The sequence below is a fragment of the Gopherus flavomarginatus genome, chromosome 6, assembly GCF_025201925.1.
Source record: "Gopherus flavomarginatus isolate rGopFla2 chromosome 6, rGopFla2.mat.asm, whole genome shotgun sequence".
In the NCBI taxonomy this organism is placed as follows: Eukaryota; Metazoa; Chordata; order Testudines; family Testudinidae; genus Gopherus; species Gopherus flavomarginatus.
Window position 1 is genome coordinate 68,888,981 of NC_066622.1, and position 27,507 is coordinate 68,916,487.

General features: G+C 44.7%; 2 protein-coding genes across 2 annotated transcripts in view; both read right to left on the reverse strand.

The window, feature by feature from the left end:
• LOC127053881 (cytochrome P450 2H2-like) overlaps window positions 1-4,711 on the reverse strand; it is a 12,672-nt gene extending 7,961 nt beyond the window's left edge. Inside the window, exons 1-4 of the mRNA XM_050959233.1 lie at window positions 4,532-4,711; window positions 3,004-3,166; window positions 2,388-2,537; window positions 140-187 (exon numbers count right to left, since the gene is read on the reverse strand). Of these exons, the coding sequence (XP_050815190.1) occupies window positions 140-187; window positions 2,388-2,537; window positions 3,004-3,166; window positions 4,532-4,711 (541 nt within the window). The remainder of the gene's footprint in view (window positions 1-139; window positions 188-2,387; window positions 2,538-3,003; window positions 3,167-4,531) is intronic.
• A 9,846-nt stretch (window positions 4,712-14,557) lies between these two features.
• LOC127054307 (cytochrome P450 2H2-like) lies at window positions 14,558-27,204 on the reverse strand. The gene is made up of 9 exons (XM_050960397.1): window positions 26,979-27,204; window positions 24,588-24,750; window positions 23,952-24,101; window positions 21,504-21,664; window positions 20,443-20,619; window positions 19,238-19,379; window positions 16,523-16,710; window positions 15,550-15,691; window positions 14,558-14,749 (listed from the first exon to the last, which is right to left on the reverse strand). The coding sequence occupies exons 1-9, from the start codon at window positions 27,156-27,158 to the stop codon at window positions 14,568-14,570; spliced, it is 1,485 nt and encodes a 494-aa protein (XP_050816354.1). The 5' UTR covers window positions 27,159-27,204; the 3' UTR covers window positions 14,558-14,567.
• Between the last annotated feature and the right edge of the window lie 303 nt (window positions 27,205-27,507).

Here is a 27,507-nt window from a genome sequence, read left to right on the forward strand (position 1 = left end):
GTCACTTAATCTCTCTCTGTCTCAGTTCCCCGTCTCTAAAAGAGAGAAAATAATTCTTCCTTTCTCCACTTTTTCTTCTTCATGTGTATTTAATATGTACGTTGCTTGGGGCAGGGACTGTCTCCAGGTGTTTGTTAACACAACCTACTGGCAAAGGAGCCCCAGTCTTGGCTGGGACCTCTAGAAACTAATAGAACACAAATAAATAAATAAATAAATAAATAATATTCATCACTGAGAAAGCACTGTAAATGTACACAGTGATTTATTTGGGAGGCCATCCCCATACAGTGTAGGTGCCAGACTTGTATCAGACATCTAGCAGAGAAGAAAATCGGAATAAAGAAGCTGTAGGCCTGGTGTCTTATTAGCCCAACACACTGAAGATGTCATCAATGTAGCGCAGGTAGAGAAGGGGTATCACTCTGGAAAAATTCCACCACGATTTCAACAGCTTCCACCCCACCATCAATCTCAGCCTGGACCAATCTACACGGGAGGTCCACTTCCTAGACAGCACGGTGCAAACAGGTGATGGTCACATTACCACAACCCTATACCGGAAACCTACCGACCGCTATGCCTACCTTCATGCTTCCAGCTTCCATCCCGGGCATATCACACGATCCATTCTCTACAGCCAAGCACTGAGGTATAACCGCATCTGCTCTAACCCCTCAGACAGAGACCGACACCGACAACCTACAAAATCTCCACCAAGCATTCTCGAAACTACAATACCCGCATGAGGAAATAAGGAAACAGATCAACAGAGCCAGACGTGTACCCAGAAGCTTCTTACTGCAAGACAAACCCAAGAAAGAAACCAGCAGGATTCCACTGGCCATCATATACAGTCCCCAGCTAAAACCTCTCCAACGTATCGTCAGGGATCTACAACCCATCCTGGACAATGATCCCACACTTTCACAGGCCTTGGGTGGCAGGCCAGACCTCGCCCACAGGCAACCTGCCAACCTGAAACATATTCTCACCAGTAACTGCACACTGCACCATAGGAACTCTAGCTCAGGAACCAATCTATGCAACAAACCTTGATGCCAACTCTGCCCACATATCTACACCAGCGACACCATCATAGGACCTAACCAGATCAGCCATATCATCACCGGTTCATTCACCTGCACGTCCACCAATGTAATATATGCCATCATATGCCAGCAATGCCCCTCTGTTATGTACATCGGCCAAACTGGACAGTCGCTACGGAAAAGGATAAACGGACACAAATCAGATATTAGGAATGGCAATATACAAAAACCTGTAGGAGAACACTTCAAGCTCCCTGGCCACACTATAGCAGACCTTAAGGTGGCCATCCTGCAGCAAAAAAACGTCAGGACCAGACTTCAAAGAGAAACTGCTGAGCTTCAGTTCATCTGCAAATTTGACACCATCAGCTCAGGATTAAACAAAGACTGGGAATGGCTTGCCAATTACAAAACCAGTTTCTCCTCCCTTGGTTTTCACACCTCAACTGCTAGAACAGGGCCTCATCCTCCCTGATTGAACTACCTCATTATCTCTAGCTTGCCTGCATATATATACCTGCCCCTGGAAATGTCCACTACATGCATCTGACGAAGTGGGTATTCACCCATGAAAGCTCATGCTCCAAAACGTCTGTTAGTCTATAAGGTGCCACAGGATTCTTTGATGGTTCACTGTGTTAGCTTCTGCCTACTCTGCACAAACATTTTCCATTTGCCCATTGGCCACAGATCAGAGGGTAGAAAACATTGGAAATAACAGCCAGGAAGGGTCATCTCGGGAACTTTTCTCACATATTTTTCCTTTACATGAACACAGACTGTTATACGTGCAGGTAATGGCTTGAGCAGGGATGGACAACCTGTGGCTCCTGAGCCGCATGCAGCTCTTCAGAAGTTAATATGCGGCTCCTTGCATAGGCGCTGGCTCCAGGGCTGGAGCTACAGGCGCCAACTTTCCAATATGCCAGGGGGTGCTCACTGCTCAAACCCCTGCTCTTCCCCCACACCACACCTTCCCCCAAAGGCCCCTGCCCCTTCCCCCAAGCCTGCCATGCCCTTGTTCTTCCCTCTCTCCCACAGAGCCTCCTGAGCATGTAAAACATCTGATTGCAGGAGGCAGGAGGTGCTGACTGGCCGGGCTGCTGGCAGGTGCGAGGCGCTGGGGGATGGAGCTGATGGGAGGCTGCTGATGTACTACTATGGCTCTTTGGCAATGTACATTGGTAAATTCTGGTTCCTTCTCTGGTTCCTTCTCAGGTTGGCCACCCCTGGGCTTGAATTATAAGGTGTTGGAACCAAAGTTAATATCACAAAATAAAGGAAGACAAGTCTTTAGCTGACTCAGTTTCCAAATTACATGCAGCAATTCCCCACCGTGTGTGTTTCTGAGCCTTTCCACCAGAAAACGGGCTTCCTCCTGGATCCGTTCCTCAACACTTTTCTTCCCCATCCCAAAGTTTCTCAAGGTGGTGAGGGCAAATCGGCGAAGCTGTTTCCACCGCTCCCCATTGCTGAATATAATGCCTGGAAAAGGGAGGACAGGAATGAAGAGGGGGCAGACTAAATTTGCTAAATTTCTAACCTAAGGAAATAGTGGTCATTGAAAGTTTCAACGTGAACACAAACATTATTGTATGTGTGTTCTACTGGAGACACTACATTACATTGATATGTGTATGTAACTCAAAATCCCACACATTAATCTTATTCCTGTTAATAGCAATTATGAACAAGAAAAATAATTTCATTGGAGGCCATGCCCAATGGCTGTATTTTGTTCTCCAGCACAGTGTAAACTGTCACAGTAATTAGAGCAAAGTACATATACTGGTACCAATTAAAAATAAGAAATACACTGGGACATAAATAGGCGGGTAAAATTAGTATCCTCCAAAGAACAGGGCTAAGTGAAACACGAGCTGTCTTCTCAGTCATGTTCTCCACATACAGAGAACATCAGCGCTACATGCCGAAGTTGTTAGAAATGTACCTGTTCCTTTGGCAAGCTTGTCAGCCAGTGCCAGTTTTCCTCTTCCACTGAACTCGTCCCCTTGATCAATCAGAGCTTCCTTCACAGCCTCCTGTCCATACAGCACCACAACTCGCAGTGAGCCCAAGTATATTGTGAAAATCGGGCCATACTTCACACTGAGCTGTAAAAGATTAACACAAAGGACCAATACATTTTTATTAAATCCACTTAAAAATAAGAATGAGTATGGATCTAATTACAAACTGATGAGAGACCTCTCCTGCCAGTAAGGATTACACCCAAAAAGGAATATAGGCATCTAAATGCAAAATGTAGATCCTGAAAACCCCCAGCTAACCCTCTAGGCACCTTAACTCCCTCAGTGTCTAAGTTTCCACCCCTGAATTCCCTGAGGCACTTATAACATCTGTTGCTGGGCACACACATGGCTACCTCAGTCCTTATGGCCAGTGCCTAACACATGCCCGAACCCTGGCTGGATCCTCAAATGCAGTGTTCCCTCCCTAGCTCATCTGGTCTTAAATCACACCTAATAGATTAGACCCCATGCACCAGGTGCCAGAAGAGGAGGAGGAGGAGGTCCCTCCCCAACCCCCCCGCATCACTGTTAGTTTAGTGGGAATGGTAGTCACCTGGGATGTGGGAGAGCCGGGTTTAATTCCCCCCCATACCTGATGTGAAGAAGGGATCTGAAACCAGGTCTCCCTTCTCTCTGGAGTGTGCCCAGGCCTAAACCACCACACTATGGGTCATTCTGGAAAAGGGCTTCCCTGTTGAAGCCATTCCATTGCGTATCAATAAGTGAATTGTAATTGGAAAAGGAACATGGGTCTCCCACATCCTGGATGAGCAGCCTAGGCCTAACCACTAGGATACAGAGTCAGTCTCACTCTCTCTCTGGAGCAGCTGCCAAGGAAAGGTAAGTCCACCAGAACACTGGGCCTGAGTCCTCCCATCAGGCAATTTCACCCCTGGGTGTGTGTGGGGAGGAGTGCCCTTCTTCTATTACTGTCCTTTCTGGATCTCCACCTGGGAGGATATGTCAACTTTACAGAGTAGAGCAACAACCTAAGCCTTACCCTTGTCCTGTGAAGAAGGCAAGTATCATTAGATTAATTTTACAAGTGGGAAATACACAAAGAACTTCGGTCGTTTCCCCAGGCACATACGTGGCATCAATTGCAGACCTGGGACCAGAACCCAAGGCTGCTGTCTACCATTTGCCTGCTTAACCCATGAGCCACACTCCTCACTGCAGGATAACCTGTACAGGCTGCAGCACAACTGAGAGGCCGTATTCTGGTTTACCTGTGAATAAGACACATTATCATAAAAATAACATATTGCCAGAAACAGGTTGTATCTAGCATTCAAGACTATATATTTCTGGAGAAAAAATATTCAGCCTTAAACATGAGGAGTTGAGCCACTGCACAAACCCCAGAAATTTCAGAGTTCTCTTTCCCCAGGCTCTGCTTAATGTCCAACTGAGCCGAAGCCCTGCATAAGGAGAAATCCTGCTTACCTCATGTATAGATTGGGGCAAGTTCCTTTTATTCAGCTGTAGCGTGTTCCCTACGATGGGAAAAGCAACAGGGCCAGGCGGCAGCTTTCCACTTCCAGACAACCTTCTCCATGCTGAAAGGAAAAGAAGGCAAGAGACACAAATCACCAAGAAAACAGTTGTTGCTCCCAGAGGTTCCATTGTAAAATTATTCTGGGTTCTAACAGGCGGTTACTTTGTCTTTCAGAACCCACCTTTTATATATTGTGTGGTGCAAAAGTAAAATGGCAAGTGAAAGCAATTAGCCAATTGCAGCTCTCAATTCTTCTGGGTCAACAAGATTATCTAGGGCTAACAAAGTTTACAGAATATTAACTAACTAGGAATGAACTCCTTCGAACCTTTGTTTGCCTCTTGTGTACTCAGTGACAGAGCACAAAAATTAATCAGCACATGAAGGCTCTCCAAACTGCCTGAGTCAGGCGCTAAGTGTGCCTGCAACTGGCAGAGGAAAGGGCAGAAGGGTCCTCACCAGGGCATCACCAGGGTCTTTTTCTGGGGCGAGTGCCAGGAGCAGCCGCACAGAACCCCTTGCAGGGGCATCTAAAAATTGCTTCTGAGAGTCAGACATCTGTGGCAGAGACCATCTACCAAAAAAAGTTATCTAGGGCCTCTTTACTGATTTCTTCTTCAGTTAAATATAGTTTAGATAAAACTGTAGAAATTGTTCATTAATATCTGACTAAGTTGAATATAAATTATTGCTACTATCGTAAACAGCAGCAATCTTATTTCTGAAAGCCTTTTGCTTAAGTCTGTATGCCAACAGCTTGCCAGCCCTCTTGACAAATTCCCAGTAGTTTTGCTTCAAAGAGAATAAAGCAAAACTCAGCCTTTTGGCACAGAAGTTTGTTGATTTCATAGCTTAGATTGATGGGGATTCTGAGTTTCTCTGGGGAAGGGGTAGAAGCATAGTCTACATCCAAGGACTTAGTTTCCTTCACAAGGCTATCAAGTCTATATTCTCTCCATTTCTTTTTAAATGTGGCGTAAGAGATGAGGCAGCCTCTGATGAAAGCTTTAAAGGTTTCCCAAAGTGCAGCAGCTGATGATGGTATTTGTTTTTAGAAAAAGGTCTAACTCCTGCTTGATAGAGTTAACAAAAGTTGTATCAAACAGCAGAGAGGTATTTTAACTCTACATTTTAGTTACAGATACATCTCCTGGGGGCCTAAAAGACATACTTTTAGGAGCATGGTCAGATACAATAGTATCAATGTCACAATTAGTCACTGAATCGATCAAGTCTTGTGACACAAAGAAATAGTCCAATCCTGAGTATTGTAAATGAGCCGCAGGGAAAAAAAAATACTGTAGCCTCTGGCCGTAGGATTACCCACTCTCCACATATCTTGTGAAGCTAAATCAACCATGCATGCATGAAGTACCTAACGAGTATTCCTTTTTACCACTGAATGCATTTTTTTTTCTTTTAACAGGGTTATGAAAACCTTTTATATTCTAGGAGACTTATTTAATTATCACAGCCAATGTTATTAAAATATACCAGAGAAAATATAAAGCTATTTTGTGAAAAAATAAAAAATTGCAAGTTTTCTAGGGCAGCAGACAGTTCTTGTGTATCTGAACAGAAAAGTTAAATTATCCAGGGACAGGGTGTCACTTCCTAGTACATATTCTAAAAGGGTGAGAAGGAAATTCCAAGCAATCACAGCGTACTGGGAGCAGGGCAAAAAAAGAAATTAAATAAATTGGAAAACAAAACAGAAAAGAAAGAGAATGGAGAGAGACCTACACATTAGTACCATGCAATCAAAAAGAAGAATCTGTTTAGACAGGCTAAAAACACACACTTCACACCCAGAGTAGGTGCAACCAGATCAGACGAAACTTGGAGATCCTCACAGCCAAATGTTACAACTACAGCATAGTAATCACCTACGATGAATAGAACCTTGATACATTACTCCATATGGAAGCACCATCTAAGAAAAAATTATATATGTATAATCACTAATCAAATGACGGATTTTACATCGATGTTCCTTTCCCATGAATTAAGGCAATAGGAAATAAATTGATAATAGCCCTTTAAGTCTTCAACCCAATGAGAAAAAGAAAAAAAGAAAAGGAACTATCATATCAACTAGCACCCGTCAACATCTTTAGAGCAGCCTTATCAGATCTCAGAAAGCAGTACATAAATTTCATATGGCTGGATCATTCCATAGAGATCTCCTCTTGCAAGGGAGGACTGTGCAGATTTTTGAGGTATTTTTCTGTTTGAAGGGAACTGAATGACACTATCATAGAATCATAGAGGATTAGGGTTGGAAGAGACCTCAGGAGGTCATCTAGTCCAACCCCCTGCTCAAAGCAGGACCAACCCTAATTAAATCATCCCAACAAGGGCTTTGTCAAACCAGGCCTTAAAAACCTCTAAGGATGGAGATTCCACCACCTCCCTAGGTAACCCATTCCAGTGCTTCATCACCCTCCTAGTGAAACAGTTTTTCCTAAAATCCAACCTAGACCTCCCCTACTGCTACATGAGACCATTGCTCCTTGTTCTGTCATCTGCCACCACTAAGAACAGCAGAGCTCCATCCTCAGGTAGTTGAAGGCTGCTATCAAATCCCGCCTCACTCTTCTCTTCTGCAGACTAAACAAGCCCAGTTCCCTCAGCCTCTCCTCGTAAGTCATGTGCCCCTGCCCCCTAATCATTTTTGTTGCCCTCCGCTGGACTCTCTCCAATTTGTCCACATCCTTTCTGTAGCAGGGGGTCCAAAACTGGACGCAGTACTCCAGTTGCGGCCTCATCAGTGCTGAATAGAGGGGAATAATCGCCTCCTTCAATCTGCTGGCAATGCTCCTACTAATGCAGTCTAATATGCTGTTAGTCTGCTTGGCAACAAGGGCACATTCATATCCAGCTTCTCCTCCACTGTAATCCCCAGGTCCTTTTCTGCAGAACTGCTGCTTAGCCAGTTGGTCCCCAGCCTGTAGCAGTGCCTGGGATTCTTTTGTCCTAAGTGTAGGACCCTGCACTGGTCCTTGTTGAACCTCATCAGATTTCTTTTGGCCCAATCCTCCAATTTGTCTAGGTCACTCTGGACATTATCCCTACCCTCTAGCATCTCTACCTTCCTCCCCAGCAAAGTATCATCTGCAAACTTGTTGAGGGTGCAATCCGTGCCATCATCTAGATCATTTATGAAGATGTTGAACAAGACTGGCCCCAGGATTGACTTCAGGGGCACTCTGCTTGATACCGGCTGCCAACTAGACATTGAGTCGTTGATCACTACCGACTGATCCCAACGATCTAGCCAACTTTCTATCCATCTTATAGTCAATTCATCCAATCCATACTTTTTTAACTTGCGGGCAAGAACACTGTGGAAGACCATATCAAAAGCTTTGCTAAAGTCAAGATATAGCACGTCCACCGCTTTCCATATCCACTGAGCTAGTTATCTCATCATACCTCTGAACTATCTTCTTGCCATTCTCAACATGGAGCGTTGCTGGGTATTTAAAAAAATATTTCAAGTCCACCTTTCTGGCCAATTGTTCACTTGGTTAAAGCAGCCTTCATTGCAACCATGTCATGGGCATAATTTTGAAAGAGTAGCACTCTCATTGCTTGTTCTCCTGATAGCAGCTCCTTTTCCCCTCTGGATTTCTGTAATGTAAGCTCCTTAGTAGCAAACTTCATGAACTTCACAATCAGTGCTCTTGGGCAACGTCCTGGAGCTGGCTTGGGGGCAAGGGCCTGTGTGCCTGTTCTATATCAAAACAAAAATCTACTGGCAGATCCAACAACTTACCTAGCAATGTAGAGACAAATTCAGAGGGTTTCTCTATTCACTCAGGGACACCCACAACTCTGATATTACATTATCACAAGTGGATTTCTAGGTCAATTAGCTTGATCTCCACGTTCTTGTTACCATTACAGTTCTTCATAATACATAATTTGTTCTCTTTAAAATCATCTTCCACTCCAGAAATTCTGGGTTCTGCTTCACCCATTGATGTGGACAGAGCTTGTCGTGCACTTTGAATTTCAATCATGATGGCCTGAAGGGTGGAAACTGTAGATTTAATTTGAAGAGTATTTGTGGCCACTGGCTGTAGTACAGCCATCAGTTGTGCTCCATCAGGCTTACACACCATTTTGTCTGTAGCAGGGAGAGAGGCAGATCTCTTCCATTTTTTTCATTTTCTTTTTTTTTTTTTTTTTTTTTTGTGCTTTCAGGTTCGGAGAGGAAGATGCAGAGCTAGAGGCAGGATGAGGGGTTCTCTAGTCAGGGACAATATTTCTTGAGGCTGGGTGATGAGGTTTAGGGGACAAAGTTTGGGGATTCCCTGTGGGCTGCTTTGGAGCTGAAGCAACCTGCATCCACCCTGCTCACGGTGCCCTCTGGTGTCCAGTTTTCCCTTCTCGGAATACCCATCAGTTTGCTGATATCATCCATCACTGAAATGTGGCTGATTGTGGGCAGTGATCTAAACATAGGCTCACAGCGCCATCTAGAGTTCCCTCTCTTACCACCTCCCTACTTCATGTAGTCTCTGGACACAAAGCCCACAATTACACTAGCTTTTTTGCCTCTGCATCCATACTGCAGACTCAGATCCATTTTGCTATTTCCATCTTTTTTAGTATAATAGAATCATAAGACCAGAAAGGACCTTGAGTGGAAGGGATAGCTCAGTGGTTTGAGTATTGGCCTGCCAAACCCAGGGTTGTGAGTTCAATCCTTGAAGGGGCCATTTAGAGATCTGGGGCAAAAGTCTGTTTGGAGTTAGAGTAGATAACCTCCTGAGGTCCCTTCCAACCCCAATATTCTATGAGGTTATCTAGACCAGTCCCCAGCACTCATGATAGGACTAAGCATTATCTAGACCATCCCTGACAGGTGTTTGTCTAATTTGCTCTTAAAAATCTCTGGTGATGAAGATTCCACAACCACCTTAGGAAATTTATTCCAGTGCTTAACTACCCTGACAGGAAGATTTTCCTAATGTCCACTCTAAACCTCCCTTGCTGCAATTTAAGCCCATTGCTTTTTGTCCTATCCTCAGATATTAAGAAAAACATTTTTTCTCCCTCCTTGAAACAACCTTTTATGTACATGAAAACCTCTTATGTCCCCCATCAGTCTTCTCTTTTCCAGACTAAACAAACTCATTTTTTTCAATCTTCCCTTATAGGTCATGTTTTCTAGACCTTTAATCAGTTATGTCGCTCTTCTCTGGATTCTCTCCAATTTGTCCACATCCTTCCTGAAACGTGGCACTCAGAACTGGACACAGTATTCCAGTTGAGCCCTAATCAGCGCAGAGTAGAGCAGAAGAATTACTTATTGTATCTTGCTTGCAACACTCCTGCTAATACATCCCAGAATGATGTTTGCTTTTTTTGCAACAGCATTACACTGTTGGCTCATATTTAGCTTGTGGTCCACTATGATCCCCAGATCCCTTTCCATGGTACTTCTTCCTAGGCAGTCATTTCCCATTTCATTTGTGTGCAACTGATTGTTCCTTCCTAAGGGGAGTACTTTGCATTTGTCCATATTGAATTTCATCTTATTTACTTCAGATCATTTCTCCAATTTGTCCAGATCATTTTGAATTTTAATCCTATCCTCCAAAGCACTTGCAACCCCTCTCAGCTTGGTATTGTCTGCAAACTTTATAAGTGTACTCTCTAAGTCAGTGGTGAGCCGCATGCAGCCCATCAGGGTAATCCCGGTGGCCCGGCGCTTCCTGCAGATCCCAATGGCCGGGAATAGTGAACTGCGGCCATTAGGAGCTGCGGGGCAGCTCAACGTCAGCAAAATGTCTTGTGGCCCACAATCAGATTACCCTGATGGGATGCATGCGGCCCATGGGCTGCAGGTTGCCCACCACTGCTCTGTGCCATTATCTAAATCATTGATGAAGATATTGAACAGAACCAGACCCAGAACTGATACCTGTGGGACCCCACTTGTTATGTCCTTACAGCATTACTGTGAACCACTGATAACTACTCTCTGGGAATGGTTTTCCAACAAGTTTTACACCTACCTTATAGTAGTTGCATCTAGGTTGCATTTCCCTAGTTTGTTTATGAGAAGGTCATGCAGGACAGTATCAAAAGCTTTACTAAAGTCAAGATATACCACATCTACTGCTATCCCCATCCACAAGGCTTGTTCCTCACTGAGCCTCTCCATCCATTACCTGTATTTTGGAGTCTTTCCTCCCAGGTGTGTTAGTCTGTAACTGTGCTCAAATGAAAAGGGAACTGGTCACTAAGGGGTAGAGCTCAGAACAGAACCCCATTTCTGTTGTGGCCCCTCCGCCGAGATATGGCTTAACCTTCCTCCCTCCCTTTTCTATCCTTCCTGCTTGCTTTCACCAATATCTGATGTGGCTTCTCCCCTCTCCTGATGTGGGTTAGCTGCTGGGTCCTTTGCTGCTGCCACTGCCTGTTGCCTCCTCTCAAGTGACTTTGCACTGTGCCAGGGTGGTGTCCCTTGACAAGCTCAGCGACCACGCTAACAGCTGGCAAGACGTGTAACAGCCGGTACATGAGGGACAATAAGGTAAATAGCACAAACCCCAGTGATGGGATGACACACCAGGAATAGCAACAAATGGAGGAGGGTATTACTAGGAACAGGAAAATAGGATCTGGGTAAGGCCGAGGTTCAAGTTAACTGAAAAGTAATAAACATTTATAAATAGGCCCCACCCCTCACACTCACAGACTCCTCCAATCCCACCTCTCTCCCTGGGACTTTCCCCAGGCAGGGAGCACGGCTGGGGTGGCATGTCCTGAGACGGAGAGGTGCAGCTCCGTGGCAGCGGCCAGCTTAAACAAAAATCTCCTTACTACTTCTTCACTACTGGGTGGGCAGGGTCCTCTCCCAACTCAGCCAGGCTGTCTGGCCTGGAACCCTCCTGCGGCCTGGCTCAGATCTTTTGCCTCTGGTCCCTGGGCATGCAGACTGGAAGGTGCCTGATCCCCGCAGCCAAACTCTTAGAGTGGTGCAAAACTTCCTCCACAGAGAGGGGGAATTCAGCAGGGACTCCCTGAGCCACTCTGACTCTCTTCCAACTTCCAAGCTGACACTCCATCCTGTTTTCTGTGTCTTTAAAATTAGGCTGTCCCCTGCGCAGCTAAGTGCCTGGGTGCTGTGCAGCCCTGGCTTCTCATTGGTCCAGTGGGCTGCTTCAGCAGCTCACCCCAAGCAGAAGTCCGCCTATAGTCCCAAGCATGGGTTTCTACCATCTAGTTCCTTCTACTTCCACCCTGATCTTCAAGCATTCTTAGAATGGGGTCAAAGGACATCAGTAGCCATCTTATTTATAGCAGCATTGCCCATCTCAAGAGATCAAACACCATGCATATTTGGGGTTGGGAAGGAATTTTCCTCCGGGGCAGATTGGCAGAGGCCCTAGAGGTTTTTCGCCTTCCTCTGCAGCGTGGGGCACGGGTCACTTGCTGGAGGATTCTCTGCAACTTGAGGTCTTTAAACCACAATTTGAGGACTTCATTAACTCAGGCATAAGTTAGGGGGTTGTTACAGGAGTGGGTGGGTGAGATTCTGTGGCCTGAATTGTGCAGGAAGTCAGACTAGATGATCATAATGATCCGTTTTGACCTTAAAGTCTATGAATCAGACACCCAAAAAGAATTAAACTGGCCCTAAAAATTATGAAGCTTTTTTTTTTTAAGTTTATATTGGGGGATGGGTTGTTTTTTCCTATCCATTGATAGTATAATTCCCCCCTCCCTCCCAGGTGAGTGTGTCTGTCACAATCACTGTTGTTTGGATGAGATGTTTTGAACCCTTCCTGCAGGAGTGCTCACCCTATATCTGCCCTGCCCCTGTCCAGCAATGAATTCTGTCTCAGCCTCTCAGCACAGCCCCCTCTCTCCCCCACCCCCGCCCCATCTCCCTCAGTCCTGACCTGGTGGGGAAAGGAAGGGAAATGTAGAGAACAAGTTGTGTCGCCTTCAAAATTCCATCCCATGGCTACTCCTGGGGTGTTACTGCAGCCTCCTGCCCTTTACAGGCTCAATCAAACTCCTTGTGAATTGCCCCGTCTCTACAACGTGCTGAAGCAAAGCCCTGAATCAGAACTCCAGGAATGTTTGGCTCCAGGCCTGGATCCAAAGTTGCCAGCTCAGGCCCATCTCTACGGAACAGAGGGCACCATGTTGTGATGGTGGCAGTTTGATTTTAAATTCCTTCCCCCCGAAGAATTAGTTTAATATTCAGAGGGGTTTAATATTTGAAGATGATCTTTAAAGAATACATGTTTATTAAACTAATATATGTTTGTGATTCTGCCACCATATTGGATATGATGCCGCAGGGAGATCTGGACAGGACTTTGTGAGACATTGGAAAGGGAGCCTGGTGGGGGGCTTTCCACTCAATTATAATTCAGAGTGTTTCTAATGTGCAGGAAGAAATCAGAGCAATAGTATATGGATAGTCAATGGATAACACTGTGGTAGTTAAATTAAGCATATGTTCTCTTTGACTTCAATTCTGCTCACTTGAAGATCCACAGCCCCGTTCAGTGGGGGTGCACAAAAGAAGAGAAGCCAGAATTCTGCATTAGTTTTGCTGATCATTTGGAAGCATATCATATAAGAGGAGCTTGGAATGTGTATTTTGATGGTGAATGGTCATTATTGTAATCGAATCTATGTAGAATGACTGGACTTATTAGAACCAGGGTAAAAGCCTTGCAGAGGTTGGGAAGAGCAGCTGGACGGCTGCAACAGATCAACAGAACTTCTTTACTAAGGATGATAAAGCATCGTTTAGACTTGCTTATACCATCAGATGGCACTGTGGTAAAGAAGGAAAATTCAGTTTAGGGCTCAGTGGGAAAGAATCAACATCAGAAACAACTCAGGATGAGTGAAAAAAAAGTAAGATACAAAAATAAAAGCCCAGTTCTGCAGCCTTTACTCTCATCAGCAGTCCTATTGACTTAAATAATTCTCAGGGGTAGTCCCATTGAACATAAGAACAGCCATACTCGGTCAGAGCAAAGGTCCATCTAGCCCAGTATCCTGTCTTCCAACAGCGGCCAATGCCAGGTGCCCCAAAGGGAATAAACAGAACAGGTAATCAGCATATAATAAAATAAACAGAACAGGTTTGACGTCCCTATCCTCCATGAATTTATCTAGTTCTTTTTTCTACCCTGTTATAGTCTTGGCCTTCACAATATCCTCTGGCAAGGGGTTCCACAGGTTGACTGTGCATTGTGTGGAGAAATACTTCCATTTGTTTGTTTTAAACCTGCTGTCTATTAATTTCATTTGGTGACCCCTAGTTCTTGTGTTATGCGAAGGAGTAAATAACACTTCCTTATTTACTTTCTCCACAACAGTCATGATTTTATAGACCTCTATCATGTCTCCCCTTAGTCTCTTTTATGAAATATCCCAATCTTATTAATCTCTCCTTATATGGAAGCTGTTCTATACCTCTAATCAGGCCTAAATTCTGCTCACAGAAGAGGTATTAGGGAAAGGCAGTGGATGCCAATGAGATGGATAAAATAGTCTCCCATGCAATTCTTTTTCAGCCTTTTTCAATTAGAGCACATTTATTTGTAAGACAAGATGAGGTTTGGGGGATAAAAATGTCTGCAGCCTCCTCAGTGTATTGTACAGTAGCTAGCACATGCCAAGCTAAGCTTCCAAAATGCTACACTGGAAATGAGCTACCACAAAAATCAACTGAAAACATACTCAGCTTTTGTCAAGAATAGAGTCACATCTGAGGACACTGTAGGGTTACTATACGTGGCTGGGGGTGGGAGCCATTATATATATATTTTTTGGTATTACAATTAATTTTGTTAAATCCCAGTTGTTTACAAAGCTGGGTTATTTATCTGTCTCTGTTACAATACAGTGAGTTAATTTCTGTATTAATGAATCCAGGACCAGAGACAACAAAATTCATGCTCTAGTCTAGCACACTGTGGTGGCTTTTGATGGTCTTTATCGAGGCAAAACACAGAGCTGGTATGGTTTTGGTGTATTTGACACAAAACTCGTCACTAGAGTTATATCAATGTCCTTGGGGTCAACGAGAGGCTTCAAGGTAAAATTCTGCAAAATTGTTGTCAGTATCAAAAATATCTCCATCCGAGCCAGACCCTCTCCCACGCAAATCCGCTTCCCTGCAATGAAAAAGGAATATTGAGGAGATGCAGGAGATCTTTCTTTGCAACACATGTTATATATTGTTACAATGAAACTAAACCTCGGGATTAAAGTTAGATGCACAGAGTGATTCAGGGTAACGACCTGGAGGATATTGGCGATTTCTCAGAGTTCAGGAAGGTGTGAAAGTGTTTGGGGGCTTTAGAAGTCTTTCACCCATTGTTTTAAAGGCTGAGCTCCATATAATAAGTGGCCTTTTAAAAAGCAATATGTGGAGACCAGTGGGAAGATGTGGGGTTTGATAATAGTTAATGCAGGTCCTGTGCCAGTTAATACGTTTAAGGGAGGAATTAAGAGATAGCGAGGTGTAGGCATGCTGAGTAGCAGAATGGAGGAGAACAGCATACAGGGTTTATTGACAGAGTGTTGGGATTTTCATTGATTGGAGTAAAGTTGAGAAGTTAAGCAACTCCTATTGATCTCTCTCCAGGTGACTATGCAGATGGCTTCTGCCCTGTTGCATGTTACTCCCTTCAATTTTACTTTTGCATTCACATTCAATCACAATTCGTCCACGGTGGGCTGACACAGACAGACAAAGGAAGATGTGAAATTGCCAGGCAGAGTTGAGAGTAGTGCATGTTCAATTAGTTAGAAAAGAGACTGGAGACGGACAGATGCTTTGCTGTTGTGAGAGGCTCTGCTTCAGGGATGGCCCGAAAAGGCTCTGCAGACTACAGTTTGAGAACTCTTTGTATACTGAAGACAAAACTAAGAGAGAATGGTCTGGGACCTGAAACAAACATGGCTTTTTTACCTGCAGAAAAAGGAATGAAGAAGTCACTCTTCCTAAAGGCACCATTTTCATCCAAGAAATGTCCTGGGTTAAATTGCTCTGGCTTTGGAAATTCTCTGCTGTCATGTAAGACTGATTGCAGGGTGGGAAATATAGTGGTGCCCTGAATTAGCAAACACAGACAAAGAGAATTAAAATGGACACTGTCCAAAGCAGAGAAGCCTCCAGAATTCACTGGGCTGGGCAATGGGACATGTTTTTCTTTCCTTTATTTTCCTGCATCCCCAAGAACCAGAACCAGAAATATTAAAATTCCATGAGTAAAGGTAAGCCCATCAAATGGGAGCCCATCTTCAACAAGAAGATCCTGGAATCTCATGGTTTCTACATCAAAGAATTTGGAAAAGTCTGGCTAAGATCCAGAAGTGTTAGGTGCGTCTCTCAGCTGCTATTTGGAAGCATTTGACATTCCCTTGTCTTTATAATTTAGTCATCACACCAATGGTTTCCCCATCACTATTTATAAAAAATAAAATATAATAATAAATAAAAATAATAATAAAGCTGAAAAGACCTATACAACTCACAGTGTAACTCAGTTAGCAACCTAGGACATGGTCACTGTGAATTGTGGTTAACACATATTAACACATCATCAGGACTAAATCCTGGAGGAGAGATGGAACCAGCTCAGAAAATGACCTCCCAAAAGAGGTTTAAAAAAAGAAGGAAAGCTTTGCACAGCCTGCTTGGTATCTATTCTATATCTAAAAGTTTGAACTGGGCTCTAAGCCTATCTTCTGTAAGGAGAGCTGAGCCTGCAGAATGCAGGGTTCTGTTCTTCATGCCGATAACAACTGGAACGTTGTTGATAACCGTGAAAAACGTGTGTCATACTAAAATCAGAGCAAACATTTCTATTGTGAATAAGTCAGAACTGTATAGTGGAAAAGGCGGAGGATCAGGCCCTCTCACAGAAACATTGAGAACTAACCTTGGGGATAATATATTGTCTGAAATGAGTGTCTCTCGTCACTGCATGTGGGACACCCATCGGGACAATGTTAGCAGTTCTCTGCACCTCGTGTATCACAGCATCTGTGTAGGGCATCTGGCTTCGGTCCGCCATGCAGGGGCTTTGGTTTCGGCCAACCACACGGTCAATCTCTTCATGAACTTTCTCTGTCATCAAATGAACAAGGTTAACAATAAAGCTAAAGAACAGGATTCCCATAATTTTGCCCCCATTCTGTTACATAGTCAGAAATGCACACAATTCAGAAGATACATGTTGGGAATATAACGAGTTATAACAATATAACAGTTTTGGGTTACAGAAACTATTGTATATGGTATTGAGGATAAAATGCCAATAATGTAACTATTAGGGCAATGATATGGTTCATAACTGGTTATGTTATAAAAGAGCACAATGTGATGTTATCACCAGAGCATATATCTAACTGCCGTGCAAGAGATTGCAGCCTAAAATCCCCCCCACACTCCAGTCAATCATCCACATGAGCTTAGAGGAAGCCCATGAGGTGGGAATTAGCACTGGATATTAGCCGGGTATTGATAAATCTCTAACACTTGCCTTTATTTGAGGGGAGGGTCCGGCACTTTGTATCTGTATGAAATTCAGAGATTTTGCTCTATGGTTGTTATTGAAATATGCTGTACACTTGAGAGTCATCCACTGCCAGTTCTCCAGTGACAACAAAGGAGGGAATCCGCTCCCAGGAGGGTGTTAAATTACCATTAATCAGCGGGGGATTTTTAAACAAGAGATTTACAGTGCTGTAAGCAGGGGTGAAAGTAATTTACAGGATTTACCAGTACTGCCAGAGTCTTGAGGGGGTGTTGCCTCATCTGGAAGAGGCGTGGCCTCTCAAGATTTAAAGGCCCGGGGGCACCGGCTTTGGTTGGGAGCCCCAAGGCCTTTAAATCAGCTAGGGGCTCCCAGCTGAAGAGGTGGCTGGGAGCCCCCTCTCGGGCTCAGGGGCAAATTAAAGGGCCCAGGGCTCCTGCCCCTGGGGGAACCTTGAGCTTTGTGGGGCTGGGGCAGGGATTTAAAGGGTCCAGAGCTCCTGCTGCTGAGGGGAGCCCTGAATCCTTTAAATCCTGGCTCCAACCCAGCTGCCAGAGCTGCGGCCGGGATTCAAAGGGCTCTGGGCTGCCCGCAGCCGCATGGAGCTCTGAGCCCTTTAAATCCCAGCCACGGCCGGGATTTAAAGGGCTTTGGGCTGCCCGCAGCCGCAGACAGCCCAGAGCCCTTTCAATCCCCACCGTGGAAGCCGGTGCAGTCCAGCACGGCGTACTGGCTCTTGCCAGTACACCTTACCGTATCATATCAGCTTACTTTCATCTCTGGCTGTAAGAGAGCTGCACAAGCATCACACAATGGGGGATTGCTCCACTCTGTGACTCAGCAAAGCCCACCAGGACATATCTGAGCTAGTATTTTCCAGGCACACAGAGTGCGGATACAAAATAGGGGACAGTGGCATCATGCTTTTGTCTTTCTTCTCCCCTACCTAGACTGGAAGCAACAAGAATACTGGGAAGACCAAGCCTTGAACTGAGGAGACTGGTCCCAGGTTAAAGGGGAAGCCTGTGAATTAAGGATTGTAACATACCTGCAGCATCCAGTGGGGTGAGAAAAATGGCTTGATCCAAACGCTGCATAGTCTGAAAGGGTTCAAGATTTAGACTGTGTGCTTAACTTTTATTTTCTTTGGTAATTCTCTCTGACCTTTTGTGCCTATCACTTATAGTCACTTAAAATCTATCTTTCTGTAGTTAATAAACCTCTTTTATATTTTACCTAAAACAGTGTGTTTTGGTTGAAGTGCTTGGGAAATCTCAGCTCAGTTTACAAAGGCTAGTGCATGTCCTCCCACATCAAGGAAGAGGTGGACTGGGTAATGAACTTACACTGGTCAGGCTTCTGACCACGACAAGACGGTACAGCTCAGGGGTACAAGGCTGGGGGCTTGGGAGATTTGCTGGTGCCTTTCTCTGTGTGATTCGTGAATGGCTCAGGGAACATTCATGCAATTTACCTAGGTGTGGGGTTCCACATGCTGTTGTACTCAGTGATAACAGCTCATGAAGGGGTTTGCTGCCTGTCACTAGCAAAGCATTATGAAAGACAGCCCAGGCTGGAAAGTTAAGGGGGGAACAATGGTACTCCAGTTCCAGGTTGTACCGCAGGGATCCTGTCAGAGAGGGGGCCACCTGACAGCCCTGGAATACAAAGGCTCCTGTTACTCATAAACCAGGCATCTTCTTGTCAGTGGCAGCACAGGTTTCTCCTGCACAAACACACACACTTTCTCCCAGCCCAAAATCCTTAGCTTGGACTGGGAGGTGAGAAAGGAATCCAGTCACAATGACTTACTCAGGCTGAGGACCCTGTGCTGAGATCATCCATGAGGAGGTTGAGTAATGACAGTTGTGATGGTGCTTTTCAAATGTGGACACCTGTCTATGCAAATTGAACTAAAACACCCATCCCCAAACACATCTCAGTTTCACATAAACCAGCGAACAGCTTGCACACGGCGGTAACGTCAGTTACTTCCAGCCCAAGCCAGATTTGATCTGATGACTTAAGGGACAGGGGTCTGTATCCATTAGAGATCCCTTGAGCCATGTAATCCCCTCATCTCTCCAAGACTTAAAATTGTGTGTGTCTGTACAGTACCTTCTATTTCTGGGTATTTCAGAAGAATCAGGAGCGCATATGTCAGGGTGGTGCTGGATGTTCCCGTTCCAGCAAAGAATAAATCCAATGTGCTTCTTACCAAGTTATCAGTGTTAAATTCCGACTGGCTGTTTTGATGTTCCTGCAGAGAAACTTGTTATGGTTGTTTGATCATTGACTGTAAGAGAATGGGATCTATTCATACAGGCCCAAAGTCTCTCAGCTTCTACCTGCTCTGTGTCCCACCTGCCATCTTTATAAAAATCCTTATAAAAAATAGGCCACAGCCCTGAAGATTGCAGTAGCACTGCAGGGATGTTTTGGGTCATTGCTGTGGAAACACATGGTCTTTTCTATTAGAGGAGAATTGGAGCTTTACTTTTCCCTGGTTAATTTTCATCTGTATTTTTAACTGTTGTTGTTGATTCCCTTTGCTTTCATATTTTGTTTGGATGGGCAGCACTAATGCCCTTGAAAACTTTGAACCAGAAAGGAAACCAAATGTCTCTAACCAATTTTTAGCCTTGGAGCCAGAAGGACTGAGTCTGATGCTCCAAAGGAAGTGAGATCCCCACTGAAAATGCAGATGGCCTGGCTACCTGCTGACCGAGGGCTGCAGTGGAAGAATACCTAATAGGCTGTTGCTATAAAATATTGCAGGAGATTAGCAGGAGGGGTTTCCAAAAAAGCTGGTAATAGGTTAGGTCTGTGGGTGTGGGCATAGGAAGCCATTAGAAACTGGTTTCTCCTGCTAATCCCACTGATGCTAACACATACCAGTAAAAGTGCTTCTGTCCACCTTATAAATAAAATCTTTTCAATGGCTAACCTCCAACAGAGCTAATGTACACATTGCCAAGTGCAGTTGATACCTGCTTTGGGTGCTTTGTCCTTTTAAGACATATCTACACTGCAATTAAAAATCCATGGCTGGCCTGGGTCAGCTGACTCGGGTTTGTGGGGATCAGGTTGAGGGGCTATAATATTGCAGTGTAGGCATACAGGATCGGGCTGCAGCCCAGGCTCTGAGACTCAGAAACATCTACACTATTCACACAAATGAGGTGAGCAGGGCTTGGCTTTTAGAATGTAAGTTCCAGGGGCAGAGACCAGGTCTGTCTTTGGTTCTTGTACAGAGTGATAAATACCCATGATAGGTATAACCCACTCCACAGCAAAGGGCAAGGGCTGCTGCCCTCACTTACCTGTTCCATTTTGATGAGGAAAGCATCAATGAAGTCTCGAGGGCAGCTAAGATCCAGAGACTCTTTGTGCATCTTCACCCTCTCCAGAACAAACCTTTCAAATTCTTCAGCATTTTTAATTAACAGCTGGTGAGGCCCAGGGATATAATCCATGAGAGTTGGGAAAAAATTGTACAGCTAGAATGATGGAAGGAAAAGCACATCTTGGTTTATCTGGACACAACAGATCATCAGTTGACTCAATTGACTCAGTTACAGCAGCGCAATACAATACTTCTGTGGCACGTTCCTGTGTAAATGGATTCTAAAGAACTTCCCCAGCTTCACTAACTCATTCTACTCAATACACACCTATTCCTCACATAAACTGCAGTGACACTCAGTTCTATTCACTGCAATAATCTCCATTATTTCCAATGCAACAGCATCACCAATACAAACGTGTTGTTCTTGAAAATCACACTCAAGTTCCCAAACCTAACTCAGAATACAGATTTTCGTAGGCAGTAATAAAACACTATTGACTATACAAGTAAAAGATATCTTAGTCTTCCTCCAGTTGGAGTGAGGAGGCCAAATTCTCTGCTGCTGTAACTCCGTTGATTTCCACTGAGTTTGACTGTTGTGCATTTGGTGAGGTTTTCAGCAATGGGATATGTGAGTGGCTGTGTACCAGAAATGAAAAGGAGTTTGCTTTTTGGGTGAGGAATGCGACCACATTCAGATACTTCATTGTGAATATACTAAGGCATGTGAATTGCAATAGTTTGGATGCTAATGTTTTAATTAGCAATTTCCTTGATTTTTACCAATAGTGTTGAAAGGGAATGTCCTTAAGCAAACATAATTCTGAGCAAATGAAGTGTTTTGTGCGGGAATTTAAATTATCCTCAAAAACAAGTTTGAGGCTGGGACTGGTAATAGCTGCAGCCTAATGAGGAGAATAGGAACATTAAGGGAATCTGAATAATAATTTAAGGAAAAGTAACAGTGAAAGAAAGAAATCTCTGTCCCTTCCTCCATTACAAAGGAGAAGAGTGGAAAAAAACCACTGAACACACCTGTCCCAGGAGAGAGCTTAAGAGTTCATTGTTTTTCTGTGTGAGATTAATTATTGTCAGAAACTTCTGATCTTCATAGTCAAACCGGTCCCCAAAGACAATGGAACAGATGACGTTGGAGACAGCATGGGTGAGAGGGATGGTGGGGTCAAAGGGTCGCTCTGCAATAAAACCAAACCAGAGTCCAGTTTTTAATTCAGTATTTTCACCTACAGCATCACATCCATTGATGTTACTGGGACGTTCTGGATGTCCTGGCCCCAGGCCAAGAGGGCAGTCCCTAACATTCATTGGAGAGGGAGAGTTATGGTCTCACAGTTCCACGGTAAGCTGGGCTTTAGACCCCTTTCAGTCCCTCTCAAGAGCCCCCCTCAGGTGACAGGCCTGAGTTCCTGTCCCTCTTGAATGGGAGGAACTCCTCAGTCCAACCACCCCTGGACTGAATATCTGGGCGGCAGGCTCATTACTTCCCAACTATGGTAGCATGACAGGTTGCTCTGTGCTGGGCACCCGTGAGCCCTTTCCCTCCACGGACCTATGACCAGCAGGGGATCAAAGTGACTGAAAAACAGCTTCTCCAAAACTGTTATTTATCCTCCCAAAGGTATGCAGCACACAGAGCAAAAACTAGAAACAATAAAGGCTTCTACACACATTCCTTTTACCTAAACAATCTTTCCTTGCAAGCTTTGGTAAGTTCCATTCAGCTCAGTTACCTCCATCTCACTCAACCCCCTTCCTGCATGGGTGAAAATCCATAAGGTTTTAGTTTCCCTGTTGGATGCTAGTTTCTGTCCAGGAAGAGAATACTTTCCAAATAGCTGATGCTATGCTGGGGGTGTTCTCAGATTAACAGCTTCTCAATTATTACCCTTGGCATCCTCTCTGACCGTACTTATCCTGGCCATTATTTCATTTCCTCTTAGCGTCCCCCTTTCAGCCTCCTTTTATATAATTCAGTACAGCCAGGCAGGATAATATCACACAGCTAAACTGAGGTGCACAAGCTATTTATGAAAAATAACACAGCTATTTCCTTCATTCTCCACATAGGGCTTCCCCAATGCTATCTCTGTAAATTTATATCAAATAATTATCCCCATTTTGCTGGGAATCAGTTTTCACTCTGTCTCCTCTGCCGCTCTCTGCTTGACACACACTGATCTAAACTGAGTGACACCTGCCGGTCTGCCATGGGCTTCTTACACAGGCCTGACAGACAGTATTCCTTTCAGAACAGGATCCTGCATTCAGAAGATTCTGCGTCAGCCATTGCTTATCACATCATCATAAACTCCTACAGTGCAGTGGGACCTATACAATATTCAAGGGAATTGTGTACAAGACTTCACCTATCTGACCTGAGACCACATTGCACAGGAAGAACATCCAGAAGCAGCATTTTCTCCATGCAGTGTGTTCCTGCCTCACAGCAGACTTCTGCTCATGTCCCTCACCCAGGCAGATTTCTTTTAGATCATTATCTACAGGAGTAGCTGCCCCTGGCTCAGGATACACAAGTGGCAACAGCAGTAAAATGGCTCTCTCTTGTGTCTGTATCATAGGTGGGGAAGGTTCTCCATGCATTCTCCTCTCACACACACAATTCACCCAGATGGAGAGTCAACTTCAATTTAACTGTTGCACTGTATATTGCAAGAAGCGGGATGGTCTTGTGGTTGAGGCAGTGGCCTGGGTCTTAGGAAATCTGGAGACAATGCCCAGCTCTGCCACAAACTTCCAGGTGTGACCCCGAGCAAATCACTTAATCTCTCTGTACCTCTGTTCCCCATCTCTGAAAGAGAGAAAATAATTCTTCCTTTCTCCACTTTTTCATTGTCATGTGTATTTAACATGTACGTTGCTTGGGGCAGGGACTGTCTCCAACTGTTTGTTAACACAACCTACTGGCAAAGGAGCCCCAGTCTTGGCTGGGACCTCTAGAAACTAATAGAACATAAATAAATAATAAAATAATATTCATCACTTAGAAAGCACTGTAAATTTACACAGTGATTTCAAATGTTCCTCAGGAGGCCATCCCCGTACAACGTAGGTGCCAGACTTCTATCAGACATCTAGCAGAGAAGAAAATCAGAATAAGGAAGCTGTAGGTCTGGGTGTCTTAATAGCCCAACACAATGAAGATAAACTAATCCACTCTAACATGGTTCACTGTGTTAGCTTCTGCCTACTCTGGACAAACATTTTCCATTTGCCCATTGGCCACAGATCAGAAGGTAGAAAACATGGGAAATAACAGCCAGGAAAGGTCATCTCAGGAACTTTTCTCACATATTTTCTTTTAAATTAACAGTGGCTGTTATATGTGCAGCTAATGGATTGAGTTATAAGGTGTTTGAACCAAAGTTAGTATCACAAAATAAAAGAAGACAAGAGTCTTTAGCTGACTCCTCAATTCCTGACATACATGCAGCAAATCCCCACCGTGTGTGTTTCTGAGCCTTGCAACCAGAAAACGGGCTTCCTCTTGGATTCGTTCCTCAATGCTTTTCTTCCCCATCCCAAAGTTTCTCAAGGTGGTGAGGGCAAATCGGCGAAGCTGCTTCCACCGTTCTCCATTGCTGAAAATAATGCCTGGAAGAGGGAGGAGAACAGGAATGAAAGGAGGGCGTGGGGTGGGGGAGAAGACTTAGAGTTTGCTAAATTTCTAACCTAAGGAAACATTTGTTATTGAAAGGTTCAACGTGAACACAAACATTTTTGTATGCGTGTTCCACTGGAGACACTACATTACACTGATATGTGTATGTAACTCAAAATCCCACACATTAATCTCATTGCTGTTTATAGCAATTATGAACAAGAAAAATAATTCCATTGGTTGCCTTGCCCAATGGCTGTATTTTGTTCTCCAAAACAGTGTAAACTGTCACAGTAATTAGAGCAAAGTACATATACTGATACCATGTAAAAATAAGAAATACACTGGGACATAAATAGATGGGTAAAGTTAGTATCCTTCAAAGAACAGAGCTAAGTGAAACATAAGCTGTCTTCTCAGTCATGTTCTCCACATACAGAGAACATCAGCGCTACATGCCAAAGTTGTTAGAAATGTACCTCCTCCTTTGATAACCTTGTCAGCCAGTGCCAGTTTTCCCCTTCCACTGAACTCATCCGCTTGATCAATCAGAGCTTCCTTCACAGCCTCCTGTCCATACAGCACCACAACCCGCAGTGAGCCCAAGTATATTGTGAAAACCGGGCCATACTTCACACTGAGCTGTAAAAGATTAACACAAAGGGCCAATACATTTTACTATAGCCTCTTCAGAATAAGAATGAGTGTGGATCTAATTACAAACTGATGAAGGAGCTCTCCTGCCACTTAGGGTTACACACAAAAAGGGATATAGGCACCTATATCCAAATGTTGATCCTCAAAACCCCCAGCTAACCCTCTAGGCCAGCAGTTCTCAAAGTTATTTGATCTTGCCCCCCTTCTTTGTGGCTGTAGTCATTTATGGCCGCTCCCACCCCAGAAGTACATATACCAACCCCTAGCTCTGAAGGCAGGGCAGAGCAGAGCAGCAGAAGCTGATGGCTCAGTGCCCACCTCTGAAGGCAGCACCATGCCAGCAGCAGTACAGAAGTAAGGGTGGCAATGTGAAGGGATATTCATCAATACAGTCAATAAGACTTAGCGCCACATTGGCACCCTTACTTCTGTGCTGCTACTGCCACCCCGGAGCTAACAGCCAGAACCCCACCGCTTCCCGGTGAGGGATTGGCAGGGGGGTGGAGGCAGGAAGGAGAGCCCAAGTCCTGGTGGCAGTGCTCTGGCTGTCAGCCCCGGTGGCAGAGTTCAGTCTGTCCCTTGTATCCCCACCTCCAGGATGTGCAGGGTCCATTGGCACGAGCCCAGCCACTCAAGACTGACAGCCAGAACACACAGCTCAAGCCTCCCTTGCCCCATTCCCATGCCTCCCTTGCAAGGTCTGCCACACACAGTAACTCCTCAATGTAGTTATGTTCCTGAAAAATGCAGCTTTAAGTTAAACCATGTTAAACGAATCTAATTTTCCCGAACAATGTAATGTAAATACGGGGGTTTAGGGTCCAAGGAAAATTTTTAGGGGCAGACAAAAGGCATTATATACAGTACTGTACTATTCTGTGGTTGGGAAGTGCCCCTTTGCAGCAGCAGCGGCAGTTTCTCTGGAGGAGAACAGGCACCAACTTTGCTGGGGGATGCTCCAGGCCCGCCTCTTCCTTTCTCCACTCCACGCCAGGCCCACCTCTTCCCACCCTAACTCATCTCCTCTCTGGAGCAGCAGCATCCCCTCTCCTTCCTCCCTCACCCCCCCTCCCTGTTTGGCGGCACTTAGGACTTTCTGGGAAGGAAGGAGAAGAGCAAAGATGCAGCGCTTCCCTGCTCCTCCCTCCCAGAAAGTTCTAAGTGCCACCAAACAGGGAGGAAAGCGCTGAGAGGGAGAGGGAGAGGGAGAGAAGAGGAACTTGTGCAATGCTCCCATGTAAAGTCGCTGCTCTTCCACAGAAGCGTACAAGCAGTGGACAGAGCAGGCAGCCAAATGACATTATAAGGGAGCATTGCGCAACTTTAAACGAGCATGTTCCCTAACTGAGCAGCGACTTAACTTTGAAACAAAGTTAAGCAGGAGGACATTAAGTGAGGAGTTACTGTAGTTTGAGAACTGCACCTTAGCGGGAATGGTACTCACCTAGGATATGGGAGAACTGGGTTTAACTCCCCCCCTGCCCATACCTGATGTAAAGAAGGGATCTGAAACTGGGTCTCTCTTCTCTTTAGAGAGTGCCCTAAACCACCCGTGGTGGGTCGTTCTGGAGCAGGGCTCTCTCAGTCTTTCCTGTTGAAATTGTTCCATTGCATATCAATAGCTGAATAGTCACTGGAAAACAAACTTGGGTCTCCCACATCCTGGGTGAGCAGCCTAACCACTAGGATACAGAGTCAGTCTCACTCTCTCTGTAGCCCAATGGCTATGTTTACTTGACACAATACAGCAACAGTGTAGGCCTTACCCTTGTCCTGTGAAGAAGGCAAGTATCATTAGATCAATTTTACAAGTGGGAAACACACAAAGAATTTCAGTTGTTTCCCCAGGCACATACGTGGCATCAATTGCAGACCTGGGACCAGAACCCACGGCTGCTGTCTGCCATTTCCCTGCTTAACCCACCAGACCACACTCCCCACTGCAGGATAACCTGTACAGGCTGCAGCACAACTGAGAGGCTGTATTCTGGTTTACCTGTGAATAAGATACATTACCATAAAAATAACGTATTGCCAGGAACAGGTTGTATCTAGCATTCAAGATTAACTATTTCTGCGGAAAAAACTTTCAGCCTTAAACGTGAGGAGCTGAGCCACTGTGCAAACCCCAGAAATTTCAGTGTTCTCTTTCCCCAGGCTCTGCTTAATGCCCACATGAGCCAAAGCCCTGCATAATGAGAAATCCCCCTTACCTCCTGTATAGATTGAGGCAAGTTCCTCGTATTGAGCTGCAGTGTGTTCCCTATGATGGGAAAAGCAACAGGGCCAGGCGGCAGCTTCCCACTACCAGACATCTTTCTCCATGCTGAAAGGAAAAGAAGGCAAGAGACACAAACCGCCAGGAAAACAGTTGTTGCTCCCAGAGGTTCCATTGCAGAGTGTAGCGATTATTCTGATTCTAACAGAGGGTGACTTTGTACTTTAGAACCTACCTTTTATATATTGTGTGGTGGAAAAGCACAATTGCAAGTCAAGCAATTAACCAACAGACTCTTAGTTCTTCTGGGTCAACAACCCTAAATATGGTCTATAAAGGTTACTGAATAACTCCTTTGAATCTTTGTTTGCATATCGTCTGTGTTTGCCCCTTGTGTACACACTGACACAGCACAAAAATAAATCATGAAGCGAATGCCTCTAAGGTTGCCCAAGCTTCCATGAAATCACTGTCCTGTGACTGTTGTACCAGTCCCTGAAAGGCTTGGTGCCAGCTGGAACACT